Below are 23,431 nucleotides of genomic sequence, written 5' to 3' on the forward strand. Positions count from 1 at the left end.
TTTGTAAACGATGTTTGTGATAGAGCAAATCTGGCACTGCATGAGCACACGCCCCCTGACCCTGGCCTCATGTTTTGGGGAGGTCCTTGCTAAAGCGATCCCGTAAATTCTGAAGAACTTCCAATACCGTATCGAGTGTTACTGTGTCAAAATCGCTATCCACCGAGTCAGTTTGGATCCAGCACTTGCTGTTTTTACCACTTGATCAACCAATCAATCAATCAATGAGTCTTAAATCGCGCATATTCCGTGGGTACAGTTCTAGGCGATCTGCAGTGATGCCGTGGGAGATGAAATTTTATACGGCCAGTAGATTACAGCCATTTCGGCGCATATTTACCTTTCACGGCCTATTATTCCAAGTCACACGGGTATAGGTAGACAATTATTAACTGTGCCTAAGCAATTTTGCCAGGAAAGACCCTTTTGTCAATCGTGGGGTCTTTAACGTGCACACCCAATGTAGTGTACACGGGGGGAGGTTCGGACACCGAAGAGAGTCTGCACACAAAGTTGACTCTGTGAAATAAATTTCCGCCGAACCTGGGATCGAACTCACGCTGACAGCGGCCAACTGAATACAAATCCAGCGCGCTACCAACTGAGCTATATCCCCGCCCATGAGTTTGGCTCATTCTATCCCTGACAGGATGCCTTGGTTTTCCTTGTCTAGCGAGGAAATCGATTTTTTACATATTTAGATCTTTTCGTAATGTGTTATGGATATAAGCAGATTCGCGATCGTCAATAATGATTTTTCATGGTGTTGTGTAATTTTTAAATTACAAAGGAATTGATATGTGAGACAGTTTCAAGCGAGCTATTTTTCGCGGCTGTATTTACTGTGCAAACAACTCTAAATATGACAAAAGTGTCACGTGATAATCAACCGTTTGGTTTCGGCGCTCGCTGGAGCAGACGATTTTTTCTGACAGTGATGAAACCATATATTACTGTCACCTTCCGGCAGCAGTCCCAAAATTTCGACTTGTTTTGACCTTAGAACGAGGTCTTTATCATAACTGTGAAGAACAGAACGGAGATCACTGTCGAAGTCGGCAAATCTGCAATCATTTTCGTCTCGCCGCGCGAACACTGCTCGCGAACAACATATGGGAGATAACTCTTTATTCTTGTTTTGATAGATTCGCGAAGGACTTTAGCGTCCGGTTAGACTTAGAGAGATAACTGGCGATAGCCGTGGAGCGATGATGATCAGAATGCACTTGATGCCGTACAAAGTCTTTACCATATTCGCCTCCATCAGCTTGATTGAAAAGATTTTTGCGAACACAAAGTTGAAAAGAATGAGAGACAAAAAATCGATAACGGCTGTCCGTGTCGGCATTCGCCTCTACGATATATTCCATTTATACGTAGAAGATGAAGGGGATACTCTGCATCTTCTTATCTTGATAGTACAAGTTTACACTGAAACTTAAGATTAAGGAGTACAAAACCTAATGCCGTCGCAATTTTCTTTGATGGATGTAACCCCAATAGTGCAGATAATTCAGACAAACAAACAAACGCACGTGTGTGTGCATGCGTTTTTTGTGCGCAGGTGTGTGTGTGTATACATGCATGTCTTTGTGTGTGTGTGGCCAGTCAGAAACCATTGAGGATTGTGTTCACTCGAGTTTGCCAGTGTTATATAATTTGTTTCCAATATTTTTTTTTCTCAAAATGTATTATTCCCATGATTGTGGCTTGCTAACTTATAAAAGACAATGAAATAATGCAGTTAGTGTCATCTAAGGGTGTACACTACTTTTGTATACGTATATCTGAGCGTTTGTGTGTGTAGATGTTCTGTTTAGCTTGAGAGGCAGTACTCCTGTACTAATTTTTTTAAATAAAGATGTTCCACAAATTATGCTTTGCATGCTTTTCTTGAACTTTCAGTGACACAAAGGATCAGACATATTCACACATACATTTGAGCACACACACACACACACTTTGATTTTAGACTTAACAAATTGGAAAAAGCAAAGAAGAGCATGGTTTACGAAGAAAGAAATGCATGCACGAACAGACAACAAAACCCATAGATTCAGTACGTTAAATTTTATTTATGTCCACAAGAGTGACTGGTAATTCCATGATGACACCAAAATCTGACACTGTTTCACAGATGAGTAGCACAAACATCTGTTTCACATTCCACTTAAAAAAGCAGAGGCCTTTAGAGTAGCTACTTCAGTTCTTCCAGTCTTATTTGCACGTTGATATCTTGACTGAACGAGGCAGTTTCTGCTGAATGAAAAGACACCGACTCACAGACGAATATTACTAAAAGACGTTTGATGTTCCGATTCACCGAGAGGATGACATGATGGCTGCTACACCTGTAACAAAGATCAAAACAAATTAATCAACAACTATGATTACTGTAACAAAGATCACAACAAATCAGTTAACAACAATGATTACTGTAACAAAGATCACAACAAATCAATCAACAACTATGATCAAAGATATATTCCTTCTCATGTAAGCGATCAGGTTCACGATTGTAGATCTGTTCCGGCCTTTTTACAGGGTAAGAGCATTCTTCAACTTAAATGCATGAACAAATGAACAGCTTGGTTGCTACCTGTGGAGAGTGGGAATTTTGTTGGTAAATACATTTCAACTCTCATACTTTGTCTAGCGACAAGATTTGTTTGTTTGCCGACCACGAAGGGCCATATCAGGGCGGTGCTGCTTTGACATATAATGTGCGCCACACACAAGATAGAAGTCTAGCGACAAGAGTAGTTCCCCTTTCAAATTTCTTTTCACTCGGTTTCTTCGACAAGTGACTGCAATCCGACGGTCAGTTTTCAACAATATTTCATTTTGTAAACAGATCACACGCAACCAAATGCACACATTTCATCAATTCAAAGAACATAAAGCGGTTTCATACACTATTTTGCCCCAGAAAACTGAACTTAATACAGTTTTTAACGTTTGAACACGGGTGCAAAAGTTCATCTGCTAGTCCCATTCGGCGAAAGAACATATCCTAAGCGATACCAAAATATGAACAGAACACACAATATCTGACTTTACCGTCACAGTAGAATGACAACATATCTGTGTACTTGATTTTAGTCCAAAACAGGGAAACTGACAAGAAGTGTTGACAGAATGGAATGATTTGCACGGAACTATACAACCGCGCATTAATCGATCGCCTGCGCAGGTTGACTGAATAGGATTCGATCAAACTTTCGCACAAAAACTCCTCTTTTCTTTGAATAACTGAAGAAAGGAGGAATAAAGAGGTTACATACCTCGTCTCAGTGAATATTAAAAATAATGGTCTCAGTTCGCGGTTATGAAAAAGCTCGCTGAAGCTCGCATTTTTCATGATCCGCTAACTTCGACCATTATTTTTAATAATCACTGAGACTCGGCATGTAACTCTACATCTCTCTCTCTCTGCCACTCTTGCAGAGAAACTTACTGTCAAATGTGATTTTTTCTGTGATATTCTTGGTTTTGATGCTCTCTTCCTGGTTGGAGACAAAGATCATGCCGTTGCTCTGTGTGGTCCATCCGTACTTGTTCACCCACTGAGCCGCCACCATTGCTGTCACATATCATTAACATCGTATTAATCATGAGAACAAGAACACACACCTCCTTATCTCTTACAAAACTGCTAAAAAATAGAAGAAAAAAAACTTCTCACATCTGGACTGATATTCAGTTTTGACATTGTATAGATGGATAATGATGACCATACTTGAACAGGAGTTAGAGAGAAGGGTCACCGTGAAGAACTTCTCTATCAGCTTCATTTTTTTGTTCTTATTTAAATAAGTTCCATTGAATTTAGAGAATATTCTGCATAGTACACTACAAATCTTACACACAAAATGACACAAACCCACGCATGACATCGACACAAAAATGAGTTCTTGTGGGTTGCACGAACAAGCCACATATCAAACCGATAATATCATTTTGAATCAATTAATTCCTTTTCACACACACACAAATTAATAATCACAGCTTCAGTAAATGGTAAAGAACAGAATACAGCTGAAGATGCAACGAAACTGGTAAAATTAATTGTCTCCCTTTAATCACCAATGTTCACTGCATAAACGATCAGTACAATTTCATCTCTGCTTTAGCCACACAAAAAAAGTGTTGTTTTTAACTCATTGTCTCCCTGGTACGGATATCCGTGCCCACGCATATGGCTCTATCTGACCAGGTACGGATATATCTGCTCAGACTGTTAGTAACTTACTTTGAGTGAGTGTTAGCTTCAGCTTCAGTAACGTCCATCTAACGCCTACATTCCAGCGTGCTGATACACAGTTACTAAACAGTTACTACAATTCTGAGTAACCTGCTGCAGCACAGCTGGTCTCGGCTAAAAAAAACTTGGTCAAAACAGTAGGGGTAGAAAGTGTTAAATCTAAAGAAACCCTGAGATGATACATACGTGTGACATGACCAAGCACTTGTTGCAGTTTCTCCATCTCTATGGACTGGAAAGTGGCCGCCACTACGTGACAGATGACTGCAAGCGGAAAAAGACAACTGGTGAATTCTGCCATCAAAGCACAGCCTTATAACCCTACATGTGTACAGAAATCGAAAATTTTTAATTAAATTTTGATTTAATATAATATACTTACCCAATTCTTATGAATGCATTGACTTTAGTCCCACATGCTAGATGTCGAAAAACCTCTCAAATTACCTGCCCTTAGTAGGGTGGTAACCAAGCTAAAAGCGACGCCATAGCCGTTGCTATGGCCTGACCTTGCTCGGTTACCCATAACACCCTGCGCACCACGTGAGCGCTAGCATCCGTAATGTTCATTCGAGACTATTAGTCAAACAAACCCCCAAGGACATAATCCAGCGGGGACGGATGGGAGGGTATTAACTATAAGAATTGGGTAAGTATATTATATTAAATCAAAATTTAATTAAAAATTTTCGATTTAATCACATATTCTTACTCCAATTCTTATGAATGCAGATTCCTCCTAAAGGCGGAGGGAACTTACTTATGTCCTTGCAAGCACCTGCCCTGCAGCCACCAAAGCCGGCAAAGCACTGGAGCCATCCAGTCGCGTGCAAGAGATGTCACGAAGGTAGAAGTTGATGAATACATCGTCTGACTTCCAGTAAGCTGTCTGCAAGACATCGCTTAAACGCCCTGAACGTAAGACGGCCACAGAGGACGCCCAGGCCCTGGCCTCATGTACTCGAGCTGATGTCAGAGGAAGGACTGAACGCCCCCCCCTCTCCTGAGAGAGCCACCACTCATAAGCTCGTCTAATGAGGGTCGCCACCCATCTTGTAAGGGTCAATTTCGATATGTCCCTGTCATATTTCGTGTTCAATGAAATGAACAAAAGTTTTTGGCTTTTGGCCCTAACCAACTGAGTGCGAGCCAAGTAAGACTTCAAGGCCCTAACTGGACAGTTAGCTAAGTCTGGATCGTGCGAAGCTAAGATAGTCCCAAGCGGGGGGACTCGGACCACGGGCGGGGATTGGCCTGGCTTTTGATTTTTCGCGAGAAAACCAGGCCGGAAATGAAGCGACATTGAACCATCGCGCTCAAACGCGATGTCTTCCGACAAACCCGACAAGGCATGTATCTCACTGCCTCGCCGAGCAGTAGCCAGAAGAAGCAGAAAAACCGTCTTGCGTGTTAAATCAGTCAGGCTAGCAGCCTGCAAAGGCTCAAACGCCGCAGAACGCAAATATTCTAAAACCAAAAATAAGTCCCATGCCGGGACAGAGGTCCGTCTCTGCGCTTCCTGGAGAGCGGCCCCTTTGATCACACTAGCAATCACTCCGTTAACGTTAATCAATCTGCCTATCTGTCTCAGAGTAGCAGATATAGCAGAACGTCGGACTCTCAAAGCAGAGGCCGAACTGCCCTGAGCAGACAAAAAAGAAAGATGATTTGCCACCTGTAAGGAGCGCGGGGCCACGGCATTGACCCCCGTCTCCCTACACCACTTGGCCCAGGCGGCCCAATGGCAAGCATACACAGACGCAGTCGAGGACCTATGCGCCTTAAAAACCAAATCCAGCGTAGAGTCTGAAGCGCCAGATTTCCGCAGTTCCGACCTCACAGTCTCCAAACGTGTAGGCGCAGGGCCTGCGGGTCTCTGTGCGGGATGCCTGTTCTTGGCTGAACGAGCTCTCCCCGCACCAGATTTAGAGGGATCGGAACCCCTTTTGCCAGCAACAGCAGATCTGGAAACCACTGCTGGGAAGGCCACCAGGGGGCTACCAGCAGCAGGAGCTCCGGACGATCCAGCTCGGCCTTCCTCACCACTCTGCTGAGTAGAGGAAAGGGAGGATATGCGTAGGCCTGAAGGCCGCTCCACGAGATCTCCAACGCATTGCTTGCCCAAGCTTCCGTGTCCGGAAAGGGGGACACGAAAATGGGAAGTCTCTTTGAAAATCTCGTTGCAAATAGATCGATCATGGGTTTCTCCACCTGTGCCCACAGGCGCTGGAGCGCCCCGTGAGTGATCGTCCATTCGGTGTGCAACACCTGAGAGGACCTGCTGAGCGCATCCGCCAGAGCGTTGAGCTTGCCCGGCAGGAACTCTGCTGAGATCATGATCCGATGCGAGTGGCACCACACCAGAACCTCGCATGCCCTGTCTGACAGGGAAAACGACCGAGCTCCTCCCTGCTTGTTGATGTAGGCAGCGACAGTTGTATTGTCCGTGTGCAACCGGACATGTCTGCCGCCCACCAGAGGGAGAAACGCAAGCAAACCGAGGGAAACAGCCTCCAACTCCAGGCGATTGATATGCCAGAGACGCTGGGCCTGAGTCCAAAGACCGGAGGCCGCCTGGCCCCCGATGTGGGCCCCCCACCCAGCCATAGACGCATCCGTAAACAGATCTATGTCCGGAGGGGGCAGAGAGATGGGGACCCCCTGAGAGATCCAGTCTAGGTCCAGCCACCGAGCCGTCGCGTGACTGAACCATCCCTGTGTGGAGACGATTTTGTCCCAATCTTGCGAAGCCGGCTCCCAGAGAGAGCTGAGCGCAGCCTGGAAAGGCCTCTTGTACACCCTCCCTAAGGGAACCAGAGTTGCCATAGATTCCATTTGGCCCAGAATCGAGGTAAGGACCCTCACCGAAGCCTGCTGGCTGCCAGCCACGGCCGAAATGAGAGCATGAAGCTTCTGAATCCTCTCCTGCGTAGGCCGGACCGTCCAAGCGACAGTGTCGAACGCCATACCGAGGTAAACAAACCTCTGCGAGGGAGTCAATTCCGACTTCGCTTGGTTCACAGAGAACCCCAGGCTCAGAGCCCGGTTCAACACTACCTGAGTGTTCAAGAGGCACACTGATTGACTCTGACTCAGAATCAACCAGTCGTCGAGGTACGTCCGTAGACGAATACCTCTTTGCCTGATCAGCGCGGCCAACTGTCTGATCACCAAAGTGAAAACCCACGGGGCCAGGGACAGCCCGAAGGGCAGAGCCCTGAATTGAAAGATCCGATGACCCCAGCGGAACCGGAGCCACTTTCTGTCCACTTGATACATAAGGATATGAAAGTAGGCGTCCGTCAAATCCACCGAAGTCACCCAATCTCCCCGGCGCAGGGCCTCCCTGACCGAAGCTGGCGTTTCCATACGAAACTTGATCTTCCGCAGAAACTTGTTCAAGACCGAAAGATCGAGAACAGGCCTCCAGCGGCCCGACGCCTTGGGCACAACAAACAGGCGTCCGTAAAACCCCGGCGAGGAGTGATCCACAATCTCCTCTATAGCCTCTTTGGCCAAAAGAGACCTGATCTCTGTCTCTATGGCCGCTCTGGCCTCCAGGCTGGCCGGAAAACGAAAGGGAGGAGGAACCCTGGTCAAGGGAGCCTTTTCCCCCTCCCACAACAGGCGGAATCCCGATCGCACCACCCGCAAAATCCATTGGCTGTGCACTAACGCCTGCCACATGGAAATGGCCCTGGTGGGGCCCCCCGCCACCACAAAAGTGGGGGGAACAGGGGTGATGTGATCGGGAGAGCCTCATTGGGGGGAGGGCTTTCGAGCCCCCCCCCTCCCCTTCCCGAACGAGGGTTTCTTAGGATAAGGAGCACCCTTGGCTGGTGCGCCCTTATCTCCCTGTTCCTTAGGACGAGAGGCGTTGTGCTGCTTCTTGTTCCAGGCAGGCTTAGAAGAAGACTGAGATTTCTTTGGGATTTTAAACGAAATCCCAACGAGATGTCTGTCTTTAGCCTCCTGCACTTCCCGCTGCCTTGCATCCAGGGCTACTCTACCCAGGAGAGAGCCCTCAACAAAAGGCGAGGAACGAAGCGAGTCCACAGTGGACTGCTGGGAAAAACCTGCTTGAGACAGCAGCAAATCACGTCGTGAAAAGACAGCATGAGCATACAGCCTCGCTGAAATGCTCATCCTCTCAGAATTCACCATCCCCAAAGCAGCAAGCAGTGTGGAGATATCACTGGCTGAGGCGTCTTCCCTGAGTCTAAACGGCTCCAAAGAGCCAGCCACAGCTCGAGTAAGAGCTCGGAGCAAAGACTCTGCCATAGAAGCCAATTCCAGATCAAGACGCCCAATCTCCTCCAGAGAAGAGAGAGAAGCGTCCGAGAACGAGACCCCTTCCTTAGCAGAAGGTTGCTTTGGCAACAAGGCAAGCAACTCCGGCGGAATTGGCAAAGTTGCCCTCGGCAAAGCAAAAGTCTGAACAAAGTTCCTAGACTTCACATTCCAGTCCAGCTTTTTCTGCACTAACGGCGAAAAAGCAGTGGCCTGCGCGTTTGACGCTAGCCATGGATCGGCTGAAGCAGGCGCTGTATCATGAGCATGCAACAAAGGGAAAGGAGTTGGCGACAGACCGCTGCCCTGAGGGGCCGGACGAGCCAAAAGTTGCGACATGTGATAAGCCACGGCAGGTGATTCCACAAAACGAAACGATTGTGAACTCTCCTGCGAAGGCCGAAAATCATTCGCCGCGGATGGTGGAAAAGAGACATCCTGTCCTGAATCCACCACCCCCTCCGGAAAGTAACGAGCTGCCACACAAGCCGCTCTTCTCATGGCTTGCCTAAATCCAAAAGGCAAGACTACACACTCCTCATCTTCCACAGAAGAATCCGAATCCCCAGCCTGTACAGTATCACTGTACACAGGAGGGGAGACAGGAGCAGCAAAAGCGTGACCCGATCCCGCTTGCCACCCACCATCCCCCCCCTGCCCCACTGGGGTAGAAGGGTAGACAGTAGGCACAGAGGCCCGCCAAGAAGGCGGGGGGAGGGGGCCAGCCAACAAAGCCGCGCCAGGCCCATTGTCGGTAGACCGCTGACCGGGCGCTTGGCCCCAACAGTCAAAACCGGTCTGGCCAGTTTGAGCTACCCCGCCCGCTGCATGCGGTGGGAGTTGGCTCGTAGCTGTAGCAAGCGAACCCTGCGAGGGGTAAGACTGAGTGAGAGGCGAGACCGTGAAAGGCCGCCCCCACCCGTCAACCTGCTGTAGTCCCGATGCCCCACCACCCCACCACCCCTGCTGGGGAGAGGGGCGGCTGCTAGCAGTGGACAATAGCGGCACTGACTGAGACGCCAGTCCAACAGCGGACACCCGATCATGCCCGGCGGGCGAGAAAGGGTGAGCCGCTACACCAGCCCCCACCCAGTCCCGCCCAGTGGGTGGGAAAGAGTGAGACGCTGACACAGCCCCCTGCCCCCAGTGGGGCAAGGTGGGACCAAGCCCAGGCTGTGACTTACCATGCCCCCTCTCTCCCTCTCCCACCCGGGGAGAGAGCTGACTTCCCACTGCAGTGTTGCTAAAAGCAAGCTGAGCGGGAAGAAAAAGAGAGGAAGCAGACCCCCTCTCCTTACGGAGAGAGTGTTCGAGCGCAACCGCAGCACTACCAGAGGCAGAGAGGGAAGGCCCGAACTGGTCAGGTGCACCAAGCAAGTGCGCAGAAGAAATGGCCGCCCGGCCACCCCCCCCATCCGCGGGAGTCGCCATAGTCGACGACGACGACGACCCCAGCCGAGCCAGGGAGGAAGGATCCCCTACCGCCGGAGGCAGAGGAGGGACCCCAGAGCGAGACGCAAACTGTTGAGAAATAAAATCAAACAATTCGGACTTCAACGAGCCCAGGGCTGAAGGCCCCGGCTCCTCACCCCTATCAGGGGACGCGAGCTGTGAGCGAACGGAACCCGTCCTCGGAGGGATAGGAACATCAAACGAAGTGCTATTTGACGGATCTTCTACCCGCATAATAGGCAAATCCACGCTCTTGGCTTTACTCTTAGCTTTAGCTTTCTTAACTGGGCTAAGAGCCTTGTCACCTTCCAGTCTCGCACTCAGTTTAGCTTTGTTGTCGGCCATTTTAAGACCGGCGAAAACAGTCACCCAGAACAAAATTATCTGCGTGCGTGTTCAAAACAAAGCTATCAACATTTACATTCCAAACGTAAAAAGGAAAGATCTCACCAAAAGGTAGACGGACAGGTAGACCCCCAAGAACCGGCTAGTCTCACGGACGAGCAGGCATGTGAAGGCCAAAAGTGAGAGCGAAATTCGGACACGTCCACCGTGTGTTGTCGAAAGTCGAGAATGAACATTACGGATGCTAGCGCTCACGTGGTGCGCAGGGTGTTATGGGTAACCGAGCAAGGTCAGGCCATAGCAACGGCTATGGCGTCGCTTTTAGCTTGGTTACCACCCTACTAAGGGCAGGTAATTTGAGAGGTTTTTCGACATCTAGCATGTGGGACTAAAGTCAATGCATTCATAAGAATTGGAGTAAGAATATGTGATTAAATACATGTAATTCAAAAATCCATTGCTAAAATTCATTGTCGCCATTTCAAAGGTTGTGACATGGATTTGAATACTAACAATTAACAAGTCGCGTAAGGCGAAAATACAACATTTAGTCAAGTAGCTGTCGAACTCACAGAATGAAACTGAACGCAACGCAATTTTTCAGCAAGATCGTATACTCGTAGCATCGTCAGTCCACCGCTCATGGCAAAGGCAGTGAAATTGACAAGAAGAGCGGTTTAGTAGTTGCGCTGAGAAGGATAGCACGCTTTTCTGTACCTCTCTTCGTTTTAACTTTCTGAGCGTGTTTTTAATCCAAACATATCATATCTATATGTTTTTGGAATCAGGAATCGACAAGGAATAAGATAAAAGAGTTTTTAAATTGATTTGGACAATTTAATTTTGATAATAATTTTTATATTTTTAATTTTCAGAGCTTGTTTTTAATCCAAATATAACATATTTATATGTTTTTGGAATCAGCAAATGACGGAGAATAAGATAAACGTAAATTTGGATCGTTTTATAATTTTTTATTTTTTTTTTACAATTTTCAGATTTTTAATGACCAAAGTCATTAATTAATTTTTAAGCCACCAAGCTGAAATGCAATACCGAAGTCCGGGCTTCGTCGAACATTACTTGACCAAAATTTCAACCAATTTGGTTGAAAAATGAGAGCGTGACAGTGCCGCCTCAACTTTCACGAAAAGCCGGATATGACGTCATCAAAGACATTTATCAAAAAAATGAAAAAAACGTATGGGGATATCATACCCAGGAACTCTCATGTCAAATTTCATAAAGATCGGTCCAGTAGTTTAGTCTGAATCGCTGTACACACACACACAGACACACGCACATACACCACGACCCTCGTCTCGATTCCCCCCTCTACGTTAATACATTTAGTCAAAACTTGACTAAATGTAAAAAGAAAAAGAAGACAAAAAAATATCCTGTTTTGTTGTTGCATGTCTGTATCATCTAACTGGAGTATTACTGAAAAAAAATAAAGAGAATACACTCTAGTTGCCAATTTATATACTTTATAATCATTTAAAGGACTGAAAATGCATGTTGCAAAATGGTACACAGCTCTGGAGAATAACCCTCTTACACTTTCTGATGCTGTCTTCAAACCCAACGATGCTGCTTATTAGATCTGGGTCATCCCTCGTTTCAGCCTGCAAGAAAGATAAACAGAGTTCAAACACAATGGTGGAATGAACACTTTTAACAGGAGTTCCCCAAAATACAACAGAACCTTCCCTCTCCCCCTTTAAACACTAGAAAAAGAAACAAGACCCAAAATCCTACTGCGTATCACTATCAGAGATAAATTTCTCAGGACAAGTAAAAGGAAACTATTGATCTGACCGTTTAGGGGAGTTTCTGACGAATCCACACAGTGACACTGTAATTTAATCTAGTCGTACATGGCACGATATGCTTGAAAACGCATCATAAGTATGGTAATTAACTAAATAAAAGTCAGTGAATGCGCTTCAGGGCACTGCTTCTCTCTGGTGTTTGACACAAAAAGTAATTGAGAAGTGCGGCCTGTTTTTGCAAAGCTAAGGCAGTCCTTCAGCGCGGTAGCATTATTTGTTATGCATAATCTCATTGTATAACTTTGGAAGTGATCTGAGGGCCTTTTTCCTTGGGTATTATCCCTTTACACATTTCACTCACTTTGCACATTTGAAGACAGCGATTTTATAGTGTGAATTTTTGCCAAGAAAGGACTCAAATGTTTGTCTAAAATCTGTTTTATCCACGTCAGCACAGATAAATCAAACCCAACACTACTGATGCATGTTCCCTTCTTCAGACAGTCCACACAGTGGTGCAAAATCACAAAAGAATGCATTGCCTCCTGCAATCTGATTCTCATCTGTTAAGAAGAATGACTTACCCAAAAGCGCTCAAAATCACATGTCTCTAGAAGTTCTGACAGCTCCAGAATTTTAGAGACTGGAAGTTCATTCAGCTGAAAATTTTGATTAAGGAAATAACATATATATATATTTACTATAGATGAACCAGTATACACACACAATTGAAAATTTTGATTAAGGAAATAACATATATATATATTTACTATAGATGAACCAGTATACACACACAATTGGAAACCAACTGTTACCAATACCATTACGAACCTCACACAAAACCAGAGTACAGTAATTCTACGTCCAGTTACGAGAACAGACGGATTATTTTCATTTATGAGGTGAAATGGTTGTCAAAGAACTTGTACACCCACCTAAATCCTGCTACCTGCTGTCTATGTGTGTCATGATTATGAAAATTTCTCATTGAAGATAATTCAGTTATTCAGGATTTTACGTCAAAATCTTTCCTTCGGAATTTTATCACCAGTGATTCATCGACTAGAATGTTTTAGCACTAGCAGTGCATTTTCCCTGTCAAAATTGCAGTTAAATTGCCTAAGAATACAGAAAATAGTTAAATCGTCTGAAGCTTTTTCTGGGCTGAAAGTATGCCAACACCCCCCCACCCAATTTTGAACAAACCATGCAAATACATGCAATATGGGGATCTCAAAAGCATTAAAATACAGGAAATCCACAGGAAAAATATGCCTATTGAGCTAACCACTGTTACTGGTGTTACTATTAAGCAGATTGCTAGGAGCGAACGAGAAGAAGACACAGATTATTACTGTCATACAAATTCAGGAGGACAAATTATCTGTACATAGCCATAGCTGCTGACAAAGCACTGTAGTAAGTTATCTTGTTGGTAACATGATTGTTTTTGAAAGGATACTCTGTTGGTGTCGATGAGACACTTGCAGAGGATGAAATCCGTGTGAGGCAGGTTGGTCAAGGCCTTCAGAAGAATCAGAGATGCTATTTCTGTCTGAAAGTAGCCTGGGTTGAACTGGTACCTTCGAGAAAAAGGAACACAGACAAAAACCAGTTACACAATGTGCATTTTAACAAGACATTCCTGGTATTTTACCTACTTTTATGTAAAAATACTGGAACAGATGTCGTCAACCTGACATTTAATAAAAATAGAAGCTTTTGCTTCCTTGTTACACCTTTGCTTGAGTGTTTATCCTGATTAAGTGATTGTTTTGTTGTTGTGATCTATTACCATTAATACTGGCTTACAATAAAAAACACCTAGCACAATCATTTGTTACAAACTTGCACACATCTGCAGATACACAGCGCATGTACCTTTTTTTTTAAAATGATATATATATATTCACTAATTCAGACTCATAGTCATAAATATTCAGCGATAGCCATAATGCTGGCCCCATTGCCATGGGCAAATAAAAAATCCGCCAGGCTTAAAGTAAGAGAAACCCTCTGGCAGCCTGCAAACAACTTTCTGTTGCACTTTCGGGTGTCAAACGCAAGTCATGTCAACACTGCACATGCAGGTTTTTCTGTCATCTGCAAAAACGCTGCTTTTTCCTATTGAAACCAGAACGAGGCTCTTGAGTCTTACCTCAGACACACACTGACTTATGGGGTTTGAAACTTTCATTCTCACTGTAGCCTAGTTATTTGTACTTTCACTACCTATTCCAAACAGGCATCACATCTATGATCTATCATTCAAAAATAACTTGAAAGGACTGAACTGCCAAAAAGTAACAAAATAATCAGTATGAGAGAAACGCTCGAACATTCAAAGAACGGTTCAATGCCAATAACGGGGAGGAGCAAAAGGTTTGAGTTGATGGGGAGACGATTGGTGGGGTTTATGTTGTCAAAGATTTCGAAGAACACAAAAAGACACCCCAAAAATCCATTTTTGACTGGAACATTCACGCATGTTTTTGCACGAGTGAGTTTTTAGTTTTACGCGCATGACCGTTTTTACCCCGCCATTCAGGCAGCCATACGCTGCTTACAATACAATACAATACAATACAATAACTTTATTAATCTCTAAAAGAGAAATTACATTGCTGAGCGTTTGTGTCCGTAATAATAACATACATAAAACATTCAAAATAAACATTTGTTCTTTGTCCTGAGAAAATATAGCACATTGGTTATCACATAAGAAAGTATATTAAAAATAAATTAACATGCATTCACCATCAACAATGCACAAAAGAAAGGGGAGATCACATTTCCAATTAGAGTGCAACGTCCATGACATGGGCAGTGCAAAAATGCCAGACAAGACAATGTAGCTATGAGACCAATGGTGGCGAGAGAGGTGAAGGGAGGGGGAATGTTTACAGTGCCGTGTGCCGGGCTGTGAGCAGTACCCGCCAATGTTTAGCTCAGGCACCGTCGCGGCGGACGCGCCTCAGTTCTATACCGAACACTGCACCCTCATTCAAGGAAAATGCACCGCGCTGTTCTAGACAACTGTCCTCACCTACAAGTCAGAGGTGTAAGTTACACCGACCCTGGCGCCTAAGGCAAAGCCAAATGCTCGTCTCAAAACCGAATGGCAGCTGTTATAGCCTATTAATCACTGACCGCAGCCCAGTTGTTGATCGTATCAAATCGCACAAATTTAAACTTCTGGCACAGCCACATAATAGACATCAAACTCACAATTTTAAGACTGCAAGATTGGCTTCAATATCATATGTGTTCTCTGCTGCCTGCATCTGAACATAGCGCTCCAGTGTAGGAAGATTTTCTGGGTTGTACCTGCAACAAACAATCCCAGTTGTATCAACAAATCCTTTCTGCAGTTTTGAAATGTAAACACACATTGCAATAGTACATGTACCTGTAGGATTACTGCATTGAATAAAATTAATCAATTTCTAACGTCTGGCTTAGTGGCTGATCAAGGTTGGCCTAGTGTGATTGTGAAGTACATGGTATGTATGTGATTGTGATGTAGCTTCATGTGGCATGTTTTTACTTCTAAAGATCTAATAGTAATTGCACCGTTAGGCGTTACTTCCTCATGCACGCACTTGGTCACACCTCTAAGCTGTTGTTCTTGCTATCAATTCTCATTCATAATGTAGGTTAACACTTCAACAGTTCAGCTTCAAGCATTACAATTTACACTTACAGTTACAGCCTCACTCAGATACTCTCAGCACATTTTGATTTATACTTGGCAATTGATACACAGCAGATGCATACGACAAATGTAGATGAATGGACAGCATATGGTAAATCAAAGGACAAGCCATCAAAAAAATCTGCGAGACTGTATTCTCATGGGTCACTAAGAAAATAGGAAGATAATTAGTACACTGTTCTGCAGTGGCAGAACTAGAAGTAGAACAGTACTAGAAGGTTGTGAAAATAATATTGATAATGATATGATAAAGGCAAATTACAAAAAAAGATTGACTGTAACAGCAGTTGTGAACTGAAACTGAAATTGAGGTGAACTGACTGCAATCAACGCAGCACCAAGAACTGAAACAGCTGTTCAAATTATCATTCGATTCATTGCTGCCAGTGCCAGTGTCATCACTCAGATCTCAGTGAGGCATTTGGCAAAGCAACGTGTAGAAATGAGAGCAAACCCTGGCAAATCAGACGTACAATTAGTTTAAAGTTAGAATTCCAATAATATAATTGTCTGTTTACATCAATCTGCCGGCTAATGATAACACAAGCTCCACGATTACCTATCAATTCCGCGTAAAAGCGAGGCCACTGTTCCTCTCATTGCTTCCGCCATCTTGAAGTGTACATGCGGTGTGGACTCGTATGCCGGTATGTCGCAAAATCGTTTGGCTGCATTTTCTCTTACTTGTTGTAAATTTCTGGCACATTATTATTGGAACTATTAGTAATTTTTTCAAATATGTTAAATCACATTATTTGTAACAAACAATATTTTATGTTTGATTTTCATGTTATATTACGACAGTCTCAATGTGGTCTATTTCCTTCAAAGGCACTAGTTTCGAAAAGGAAGGGCTTGGTCTTCTCGAACACGCATATTCGCGATATTTTCACCATGGATGCACAGCCCGATAAATGGCAAAGTCACAGAGAACAACTGAAGAACGCTGCTGTTATGAAGAAAGAGGGCAATAACGCATACGTGTCCAAGGATTACAGAATAGCCGTCGGCAAATACCACCGGGCGCTCCTGCAGCTAAAAGCCGTGGGGGTTCAGTCCGCAGAGCTTGAGCTCTTTGGGAAAAATACACCCCCACTACCAAAGGATATGCTGGACGAAAGGGATCGTTTGTTATGCGAATGCTACAACAATCTTGCAGGTACCTAGTACTGAGATTCTTGAAATTTACGACCCAAATTTAACAACAGAACGAGGAAGACAATCTTCAATCAATCAATCAATATGACTATGAGCCGAGGCTTATATCGCGCGTATTCCGTGTGTACAGTTCTAAGCGCAGGGATTTTTTTTATATTTTTAATTTTTATGCAATTTATGTCGCGCACACATTCAAGGCGCAGGGATTTATTTATGCCGTGTGAGATGGAATTTTTTTTACACAATACTGAATACATCACGCATTCACATTGGCCAGCAGATCGCAGCCATTTCGGCGCATATCCTACTTTTCATGGCCTATTATTCCAAGTCACACGGGTATTTTGGTGGACATTTTTATCTATGCCTATACAATTTTGTCAGGAAGGACCCTTTTGTCAATCGTGGGATCTTTAACGTGCACACCCCAATGTAGTGTACACAAAGGGACCTCGGTTTTTCGTCTCATCCGAAAGACTAGCACTTGAACCCACCACCTAGGTTAGGAAAGGGGGGAGAAAATTGCTAACGCCCTGACCGAGGGTCGAACTTGCAACCTCTCGCTTCCGAGCGCAAGTGCATTACCACTCGGCCACCCAAATCTTGAACTTTAGCGTGTTAAATACATAGCTCAGAATAGACCCTATCGGTATTCCAAGCTCTCGTAATCTCTCGCAAACTTCAGAGGATAGCAAAGCATACTGTACAGCGATCTCGTGCAAGCTGCACAAGCCAAGGTTCGAAGTTCTCGCGATGTTCAAAGCATAACAAAGAGCGTGTCTCGCGAGAGCTGCTCAGATACCGAAAAGGTCTATTCAGAGGCATTTAAGTCTCCAAATTTGTAGAACCTGCACAGTTTGTAATCATAACAAGTCATTTTTAGATCCCTTTGAAGTTACGGAATGAACTGTATGAATGCATTTTGTTTACATGGGTCAAAGAAGGAATTATCCGTATGATCGGACAAGGTAGACAACTCTTTCATGGTAATGATGTCCCATGGTTGACAACGTACGCCATTTTCGGTGCATTTTTGTTGATTGAACAACCAAATTAATTAATTATGCCTGAGTTTGAAGCTCAATCCGTCAATTAATTTCACGACAAATGTTCTTTGCTTGCTTACATGGCCTTGTATCAAAAATACGTAAAGAATGTCACTGGATTCTGAGCTATGAATTTAACACCCTAAAGTTCAAGATTACCTAATATCTTTATTCTCACAAAGAGTAATACATGCATTAAATGCCTTATCAGATGATTTCATTTTTCATTTCATTTTCATTTTCATTTCAGATGATGCAGCAAACACCAACACTTTGAGTTTTGACCAAGTTGAAGACGAAAATTGATAAATTGACCATAAAAAAAATGGGGGCCCGGTAGCTCAGTCGGTAGAGCACTGGACTTGTAATCGGAATGTCGCTGGTTCGAATTCGGAACGGGACGGACACGGGTCAACTTTATGTGCAGACCCAGAGACGGAAGCCATGTCGCCACCCCCGTGTCACCACAATGGCACGTAAAAGATCTTGGTCATTCTGCCATAAGTGCAGATGGCTGATACCACCAAAACACGTATACACTTGTGTATCTCGTCAAAAGCCGCGAGGGCGCGCGTAAAATTCGAATCATATAACCCATATCTTGTCCTAAAGAGGCGAAACATTTAGCCTGTAGGACATAAAGCATTCTCTCTTTCCTTTTCTACCATATATATTAAATATGCTGAAAAGTGTGTTTCTTATTCCGTTTCAGCTTGCTTGCTAGCTAAGGAGAAGGAACCCAACTATGAAAAAGTTGTTGGGTACTGTCAGAAGGTGCTGGACCATGACCCTAAGAATGTGAAAGCAATCTTCCGGATGGGAACAGCTCTACACCACTTAGGAAACCTGGACAAAGCTCATGACGTTTTGACCAGTACATCTGCTTGTCAGACAGGTAAAATGTATACCGAATCAGGTCTTCTCTGTTGTCATAAGATTGAATTTTGTGTATAGATCTGTGTTTTTCCAGGTAACAGAACTGTGTTGACCTTTTTATCAGTTTTGATGCAGTTTATACAACTTGAATACAAGGTGTAACATAGATTTGTGCACCTTTTGTAATTCCAACAGACGTTTTCCGGAAAGAACTGCCAGTGCCAGGATTTTCACAATTTCAGCGGTCTGGTAGAGTAAGACTAAGAGCCCCTTTACCCCGAACAAGCTTTTCACAACATCCGGAGCATGTTCTTAACTTCTGATCGGCTTTGTTTATGTTTATCCTGCGATCAGGACGAACAATTAACTTACTATGACGTGTATGTTAAATTTCTATGCAGAATGTGCTAAATACAATACCATTTTCTTTCAAAAAGATAATCATCGGAGCCACGAAACGCCACCAATGGCTTGCTGATCACTAAACACATGTATTTTCCTAAAAACACGTGAGCGATCAATACGTGCCAGCGATTATTTCTACCGCAACAAACTCTGAACTTTGGTGAACTCTTGAACGCAGTTGATTTTCGAAAGAAAAGTGTATCTTATTGTGTGCGCGCTGCATACCTTACACATCAGAGTTAGTTGTTCGTCCCGATTGCAGAATAACGACGATCGGCAAGAGCGTGGAACATGCTCTGGATGTTGTGAATAGCTTGTCCGAGGTAAAGGGGCTCTTACTCTTCCAAACCGCTGAAAATCCTGACAGTGTTATTTCCGTGATGAATGTGTTCCCTGTAGATGAGCAAGTCGTTAAGGAAAAGCATTGTAAGTAATAACTAAAATGCACAAAATATTCTGAGTTCTGCTTTTCAGTCTGTTTGATGAAAAGTTATCTTGCATTCCAGAGAAACAGATTCAGGCCCTTCTGCGCACTATAAAGGAAGCACAGAAGGTTCAAGATCAGAAGGTGAAGGCAACGTACCAGAAGATGTTCTCTTCCGACTCGAGCAAGGCGCGCACCGCGGAGCCCAATGGCTATGGGCATTCAGATCCCATTGTGATCAAGAGCAACGCTGCTGCTTCTGCTAGTTGTCAGGAATCATCTGATTCAGGGGCAGCCAGTAACCAAGGAACAAAGTTTATCCAAGTTGCCAGTGCTAACGATGAGGCCCCTTGTTGACAAGAGTTATGATTATTGTCTGATCTGTTGCTTTCTTTCTCTGTTTCTGTATGTTTTGTCATGTCAGTGAGGCAGGTGGTATAACACAATAGAAGGACTTCGATCAGTACTGTGTCTCATTCTCTGTCCCTTTTGCTCTCTTACCCCCAACTTATTCTTATGATCGGCATGTTCTCCAGGTTTTTTTCCCCCCAATTTGTTCTTATAATTTTTGTGTTTTACCCGATTGAATAGGGCTGTTTAGCCTAACTTCAGTGAACTTAATATGTGTCAGTGTCTTTCCTACTTATTTTCTCTGTTTTTATCTTTCGTCCATCTCTTCTTTCTTTTCTATGTCTTTTATTTTATTTTTTTGTGTCATTTTGTGGTTATTTAAAATTATACATGGCATCAGAAAATGTTATCATGAACATATCAAAACTGTTCTACAGTATATATATTTGTGTGTTTGTTATCAAAAAGAAGGAGAAAGTTGCCCAATACCAGCATGTTGTGTGTGTGCATGTTTGTTTGCAAGAAAAAAGCAGAAGAGAGAAAGAGAGCAAATGTAAGGAATTCTTGTGTTTGTCATGGGAGTCAATATCTCAATGGCTCTGGTAAAAGTATTCTCTGTACTGTATGCGTTTTTGTTGTCTGTGCATGTAATACATGCATATGGTAACATAAATCTGTGAAGGCATCTTTAGCAATGCTGTTTAGTTCAAATGTAAGTGTGTGAGGGTGTGTGTACTGTATGTGCATCTACTCATTTTAATTCATGCCTCAAACTATGAACTGAAAAGTGTTAAAATATTAACAAATACACGTAACAGTGTCTGTGATCCTTCGAAAATGTTTTTTTCAAATGTGTTGCTTCTATTTATGTGTGGGTGGGTGTGTAAAATGGAGACACTGAATAAACTGTGTACCGGTAATTTGCTTTAAAAGACCACTGCCTTTGAGAAATTGTTGCTACATTGTAGTTCAGATTTCATTCCCATGAAAAGTTTATCAAAACCATGTGCATGTATCTTGACAATGTATACATGTGGGACTAGGATCAGGGTTAGAGTGTCTGCGTTTGCAAGTAAAGTGTGTGCTGTATGTAATGCTTTGTTTTTATGTGTGGTATTAGATTGGTTGCAGTTTTTGGCTGTTTTCACAGCTTGAGGTTTTCACTGCCTGACAGGTCCAGCACTTTGACTACATTGTATAACCGGCCTATCCACAGTAAGCTTTTTCATTTCTTACCCAGTCCCATCTCTGTAGGTCAGGGTTTAATATCTGAGAAACAAAGGGGCGTAAGCGCTCTAAATGCATATGACATGTGCAACAAGAGCAGGGAAAGAGCAGGGATGGCCAAATATCAAAGTTTTAACTCGCCAGCCCGGCGAGTAACTTCAAGAAAGTCACTAGACCGCCAGATATTTTGCTGGCCCTGTTCATACCACAGTTGCTGCATCTGCGGTGTTTATATGGCTTTGAAACTCGATATGACAACCAAAAGGGTCATATTTGACCAGATATTTCACTGGCCAGCCGGGCGAGTTGCCAGACAGTTTCTACTAGCCCGGTGGATTACTCACCCTGGTGATCGGGCGAACGATTTGGCCATCCAGCTTTATGCGAAATCAATCTCCTGCCACCTGAGATAATAACAAGCATTCAAATGAACAAGTGTCTTTTATCCTTTTCAGGTTATAATTGTTTGTGTCAGACATAGGGTCCATTGTGAAATGGGATAAAAGAGTGTGCCATAAAATTTGGTGTTTCTAGGCTTGGATTGCTTGCACATGATATAGAAAATAAATTGAGAAATATCAAAACATTCTTCTATTTGTATGGCTTTGATTACTGATTGCAGGGTTCGTACAGAGTCCTTGAACCCTGGAAAACTCCTTGAAAATTGGAAAACCATTTCCAGGCCTTGAAAAGTGCTTGAAAATAGAGTTTTGTTAAATAATCATTGAAAAGTACTTGATTTTTCCAAATTGTTGCCTATACATTTCGTCAGCAGCTTGCAAAAAAAATGCAACCCCTTTTTTTTCGTCAAATACAGTACACACATTTTTGGAGAATAAAAGCAGATGAACTATTACTAGTCACCCGTAGTTGCTTCCCTTCCCGGAAGTTGGCAAGGGAAACAACTACGGAATTACTAATAGTTTGAAGGTAAAGCTTGGTGCTTTGCATTAATTTGGGGAAAATCATGTCCTTGAAAAGCATTTATTTGGTCCTGGAAATGTCCTTGAAAACGCATTGAATTGTATCAGTTCTGCCCTGCAGGAACCCTGTGATTGTCTGTTGTATTAATGTCATGGTTTTGTTGTAATTGTAATTTTTGAACACATTGTGCCAAAAATCTTTCATCTGAGTTAATTATCACTGTAATTGTGGATTCAAGTGTGTTAAACTACAATCTCATAAGTAAAGCAAAGATACAGAAAGGAAAATGAAGTTGTTCATAAGCAAACTGTCACAGTTACCATGTTTATTGTAAGTTTACTGTAAGTTTACTGTAAGTTGATTTTGTAGTGGAAAACTTAACTCGATGGTTTGGAATCATTTTTATGAGTGTGCCAATGGCAATGTTATTTGCAATTTTGAACCAGTGAATGTTTTAAGATGAACTCTTGCTTGATGGTGAATTATTTTAATATTGCTTGTCATTCTGAGAGTTTTTCTATGCTGTCTGATGTTGTTTAAATGTCTGTAGTTCAGGAACCACTTCTTAAAAGGTTTTCAAGTTTTCTGTGCCTTTGCAAGCTAGTGTGTCATGTTCAAAGCGTTGTCCAGTAAAGGTCACACCAGCTGTTTTGTTGTGATTTTTTAAAAATAATCTTTGTTTTTCCCACACAAATTAAACTTTCAAGTTTTTGGATATCTGTCTTGTTTTCTTAATGTTTGCACATTCCATGTAATAATGGAACTTTCCAATCAAATATTTATGAAGCACACATTATGGCTTCAACTTGCCGATTTTTGTTGGTCCTTTGGAACTCTTTATTTTCAGTTTCACCAAAGCCTTTTCCAATTTTGTCTTAGAAACCAGTGCCCGGTAAGCATATACAGATGAAAAGGTATCTTGCATACCATTTTGTTTGATGGTTCAAAAGGTCAAAATATGAGAACTTTGATTAATGTTGATTAATGGCTGAAAAATAACAGCCTCAACCTTTGTTTAGTGTATTGTCGCATGGATTGTAATTATTGTTTAGTAAACCTTGCCTGCATTTGTTGGCATATTCTGAAAATAATATTCTTTTGTGACATCCAAATCAGTTGCGTATCATCGTGATACAAGATCGAATCTAAAAACAAACAAGTCGCGTGAAGCGATATAAA

General features: G+C 43.2%; 2 protein-coding genes across 3 annotated transcripts; one reads left to right on the forward strand and one right to left on the reverse strand.

Annotated features, from left to right (window-relative positions):
- Positions 1 to 2,055: 2,055 nt before the first annotated feature.
- Positions 2,056 to 21,722, reverse strand: LOC138953437 (eukaryotic translation initiation factor 3 subunit K-like). Of its 2 annotated transcripts, none has more exons than XM_070325247.1 (8): positions 21,673 to 21,722; positions 15,355 to 15,453; positions 13,589 to 13,709; positions 12,711 to 12,785; positions 11,913 to 11,979; positions 4,451 to 4,528; positions 3,458 to 3,583; positions 2,056 to 2,351 (listed from the first exon to the last, which is right to left on the reverse strand). In XM_070325247.1, exons 1-8 carry the CDS (start codon positions 21,699 to 21,701, stop codon positions 2,320 to 2,322), a joined length of 627 nt encoding a protein of 208 aa, XP_070181348.1. In that variant the 5' UTR covers positions 21,702 to 21,722; the 3' UTR covers positions 2,056 to 2,319. The 2 variants fall into 2 exon arrangements, with proteins under 2 accessions (XP_070181348.1, XP_070181347.1); XM_070325246.1 differs by lacking the exon at positions 21,673 to 21,722 and adding an exon at positions 16,401 to 16,536.
- On the forward strand, positions 16,580 to 22,967 carry LOC138953436 (tetratricopeptide repeat protein 9C-like). Its single transcript, XM_070325245.1, has 3 exons — positions 16,580 to 17,000; positions 18,758 to 18,940; positions 19,833 to 22,967. Exons 1-3 carry the CDS (start codon positions 16,580 to 16,582, stop codon positions 20,105 to 20,107), a joined length of 879 nt encoding a protein of 292 aa, XP_070181346.1. The 3' UTR covers positions 20,108 to 22,967.
- Positions 22,968 to 23,431: the final 464 nt, after the last annotated feature.

Source organism: Littorina saxatilis, linkage group LG17 (assembly GCF_037325665.1).
Source record: "Littorina saxatilis isolate snail1 linkage group LG17, US_GU_Lsax_2.0, whole genome shotgun sequence".
NCBI classification, from domain to species: Eukaryota; Metazoa; Mollusca; class Gastropoda; order Littorinimorpha; family Littorinidae; genus Littorina; species Littorina saxatilis.

Coding starts and splice junctions, on each gene's coding strand:
- LOC138953436 (XM_070325245.1), top strand. CDS start 16,580: ATGTTAAATCACATTATTTGTAACAAACAATATTTTATGTTTGATTTT. Junction 17,001..18,757: donor ATGCTACAACAATCTTGCAG/GTACCTAGTACT, acceptor ATTCCGTTTCAG/CTTGCTTGCTAGCTAAGGAG. Junction 18,941..19,832: donor TACATCTGCTTGTCAGACAG/GTAAAATGTATA, acceptor CTTGCATTCCAG/AGAAACAGATTCAGGCCCTT.
- LOC138953437 (XM_070325246.1), bottom strand. CDS start 16,453: ATGGCGGAAGCAATGAGAGGAACAGTGGCCTCGCTTTTACGCGGAATT. Junction 13,710..15,354: donor AATCTTGCAGTCTTAAAATT/GTGAGTTTGATG, acceptor TTTTTCTCGAAG/GTACCAGTTCAACCCAGGCT. Junction 12,786..13,588: donor GTCTCATCGACACCAACAGA/GTATCCTTTCAA, acceptor CAAAATTTTCAG/CTGAATGAACTTCCAGTCTC.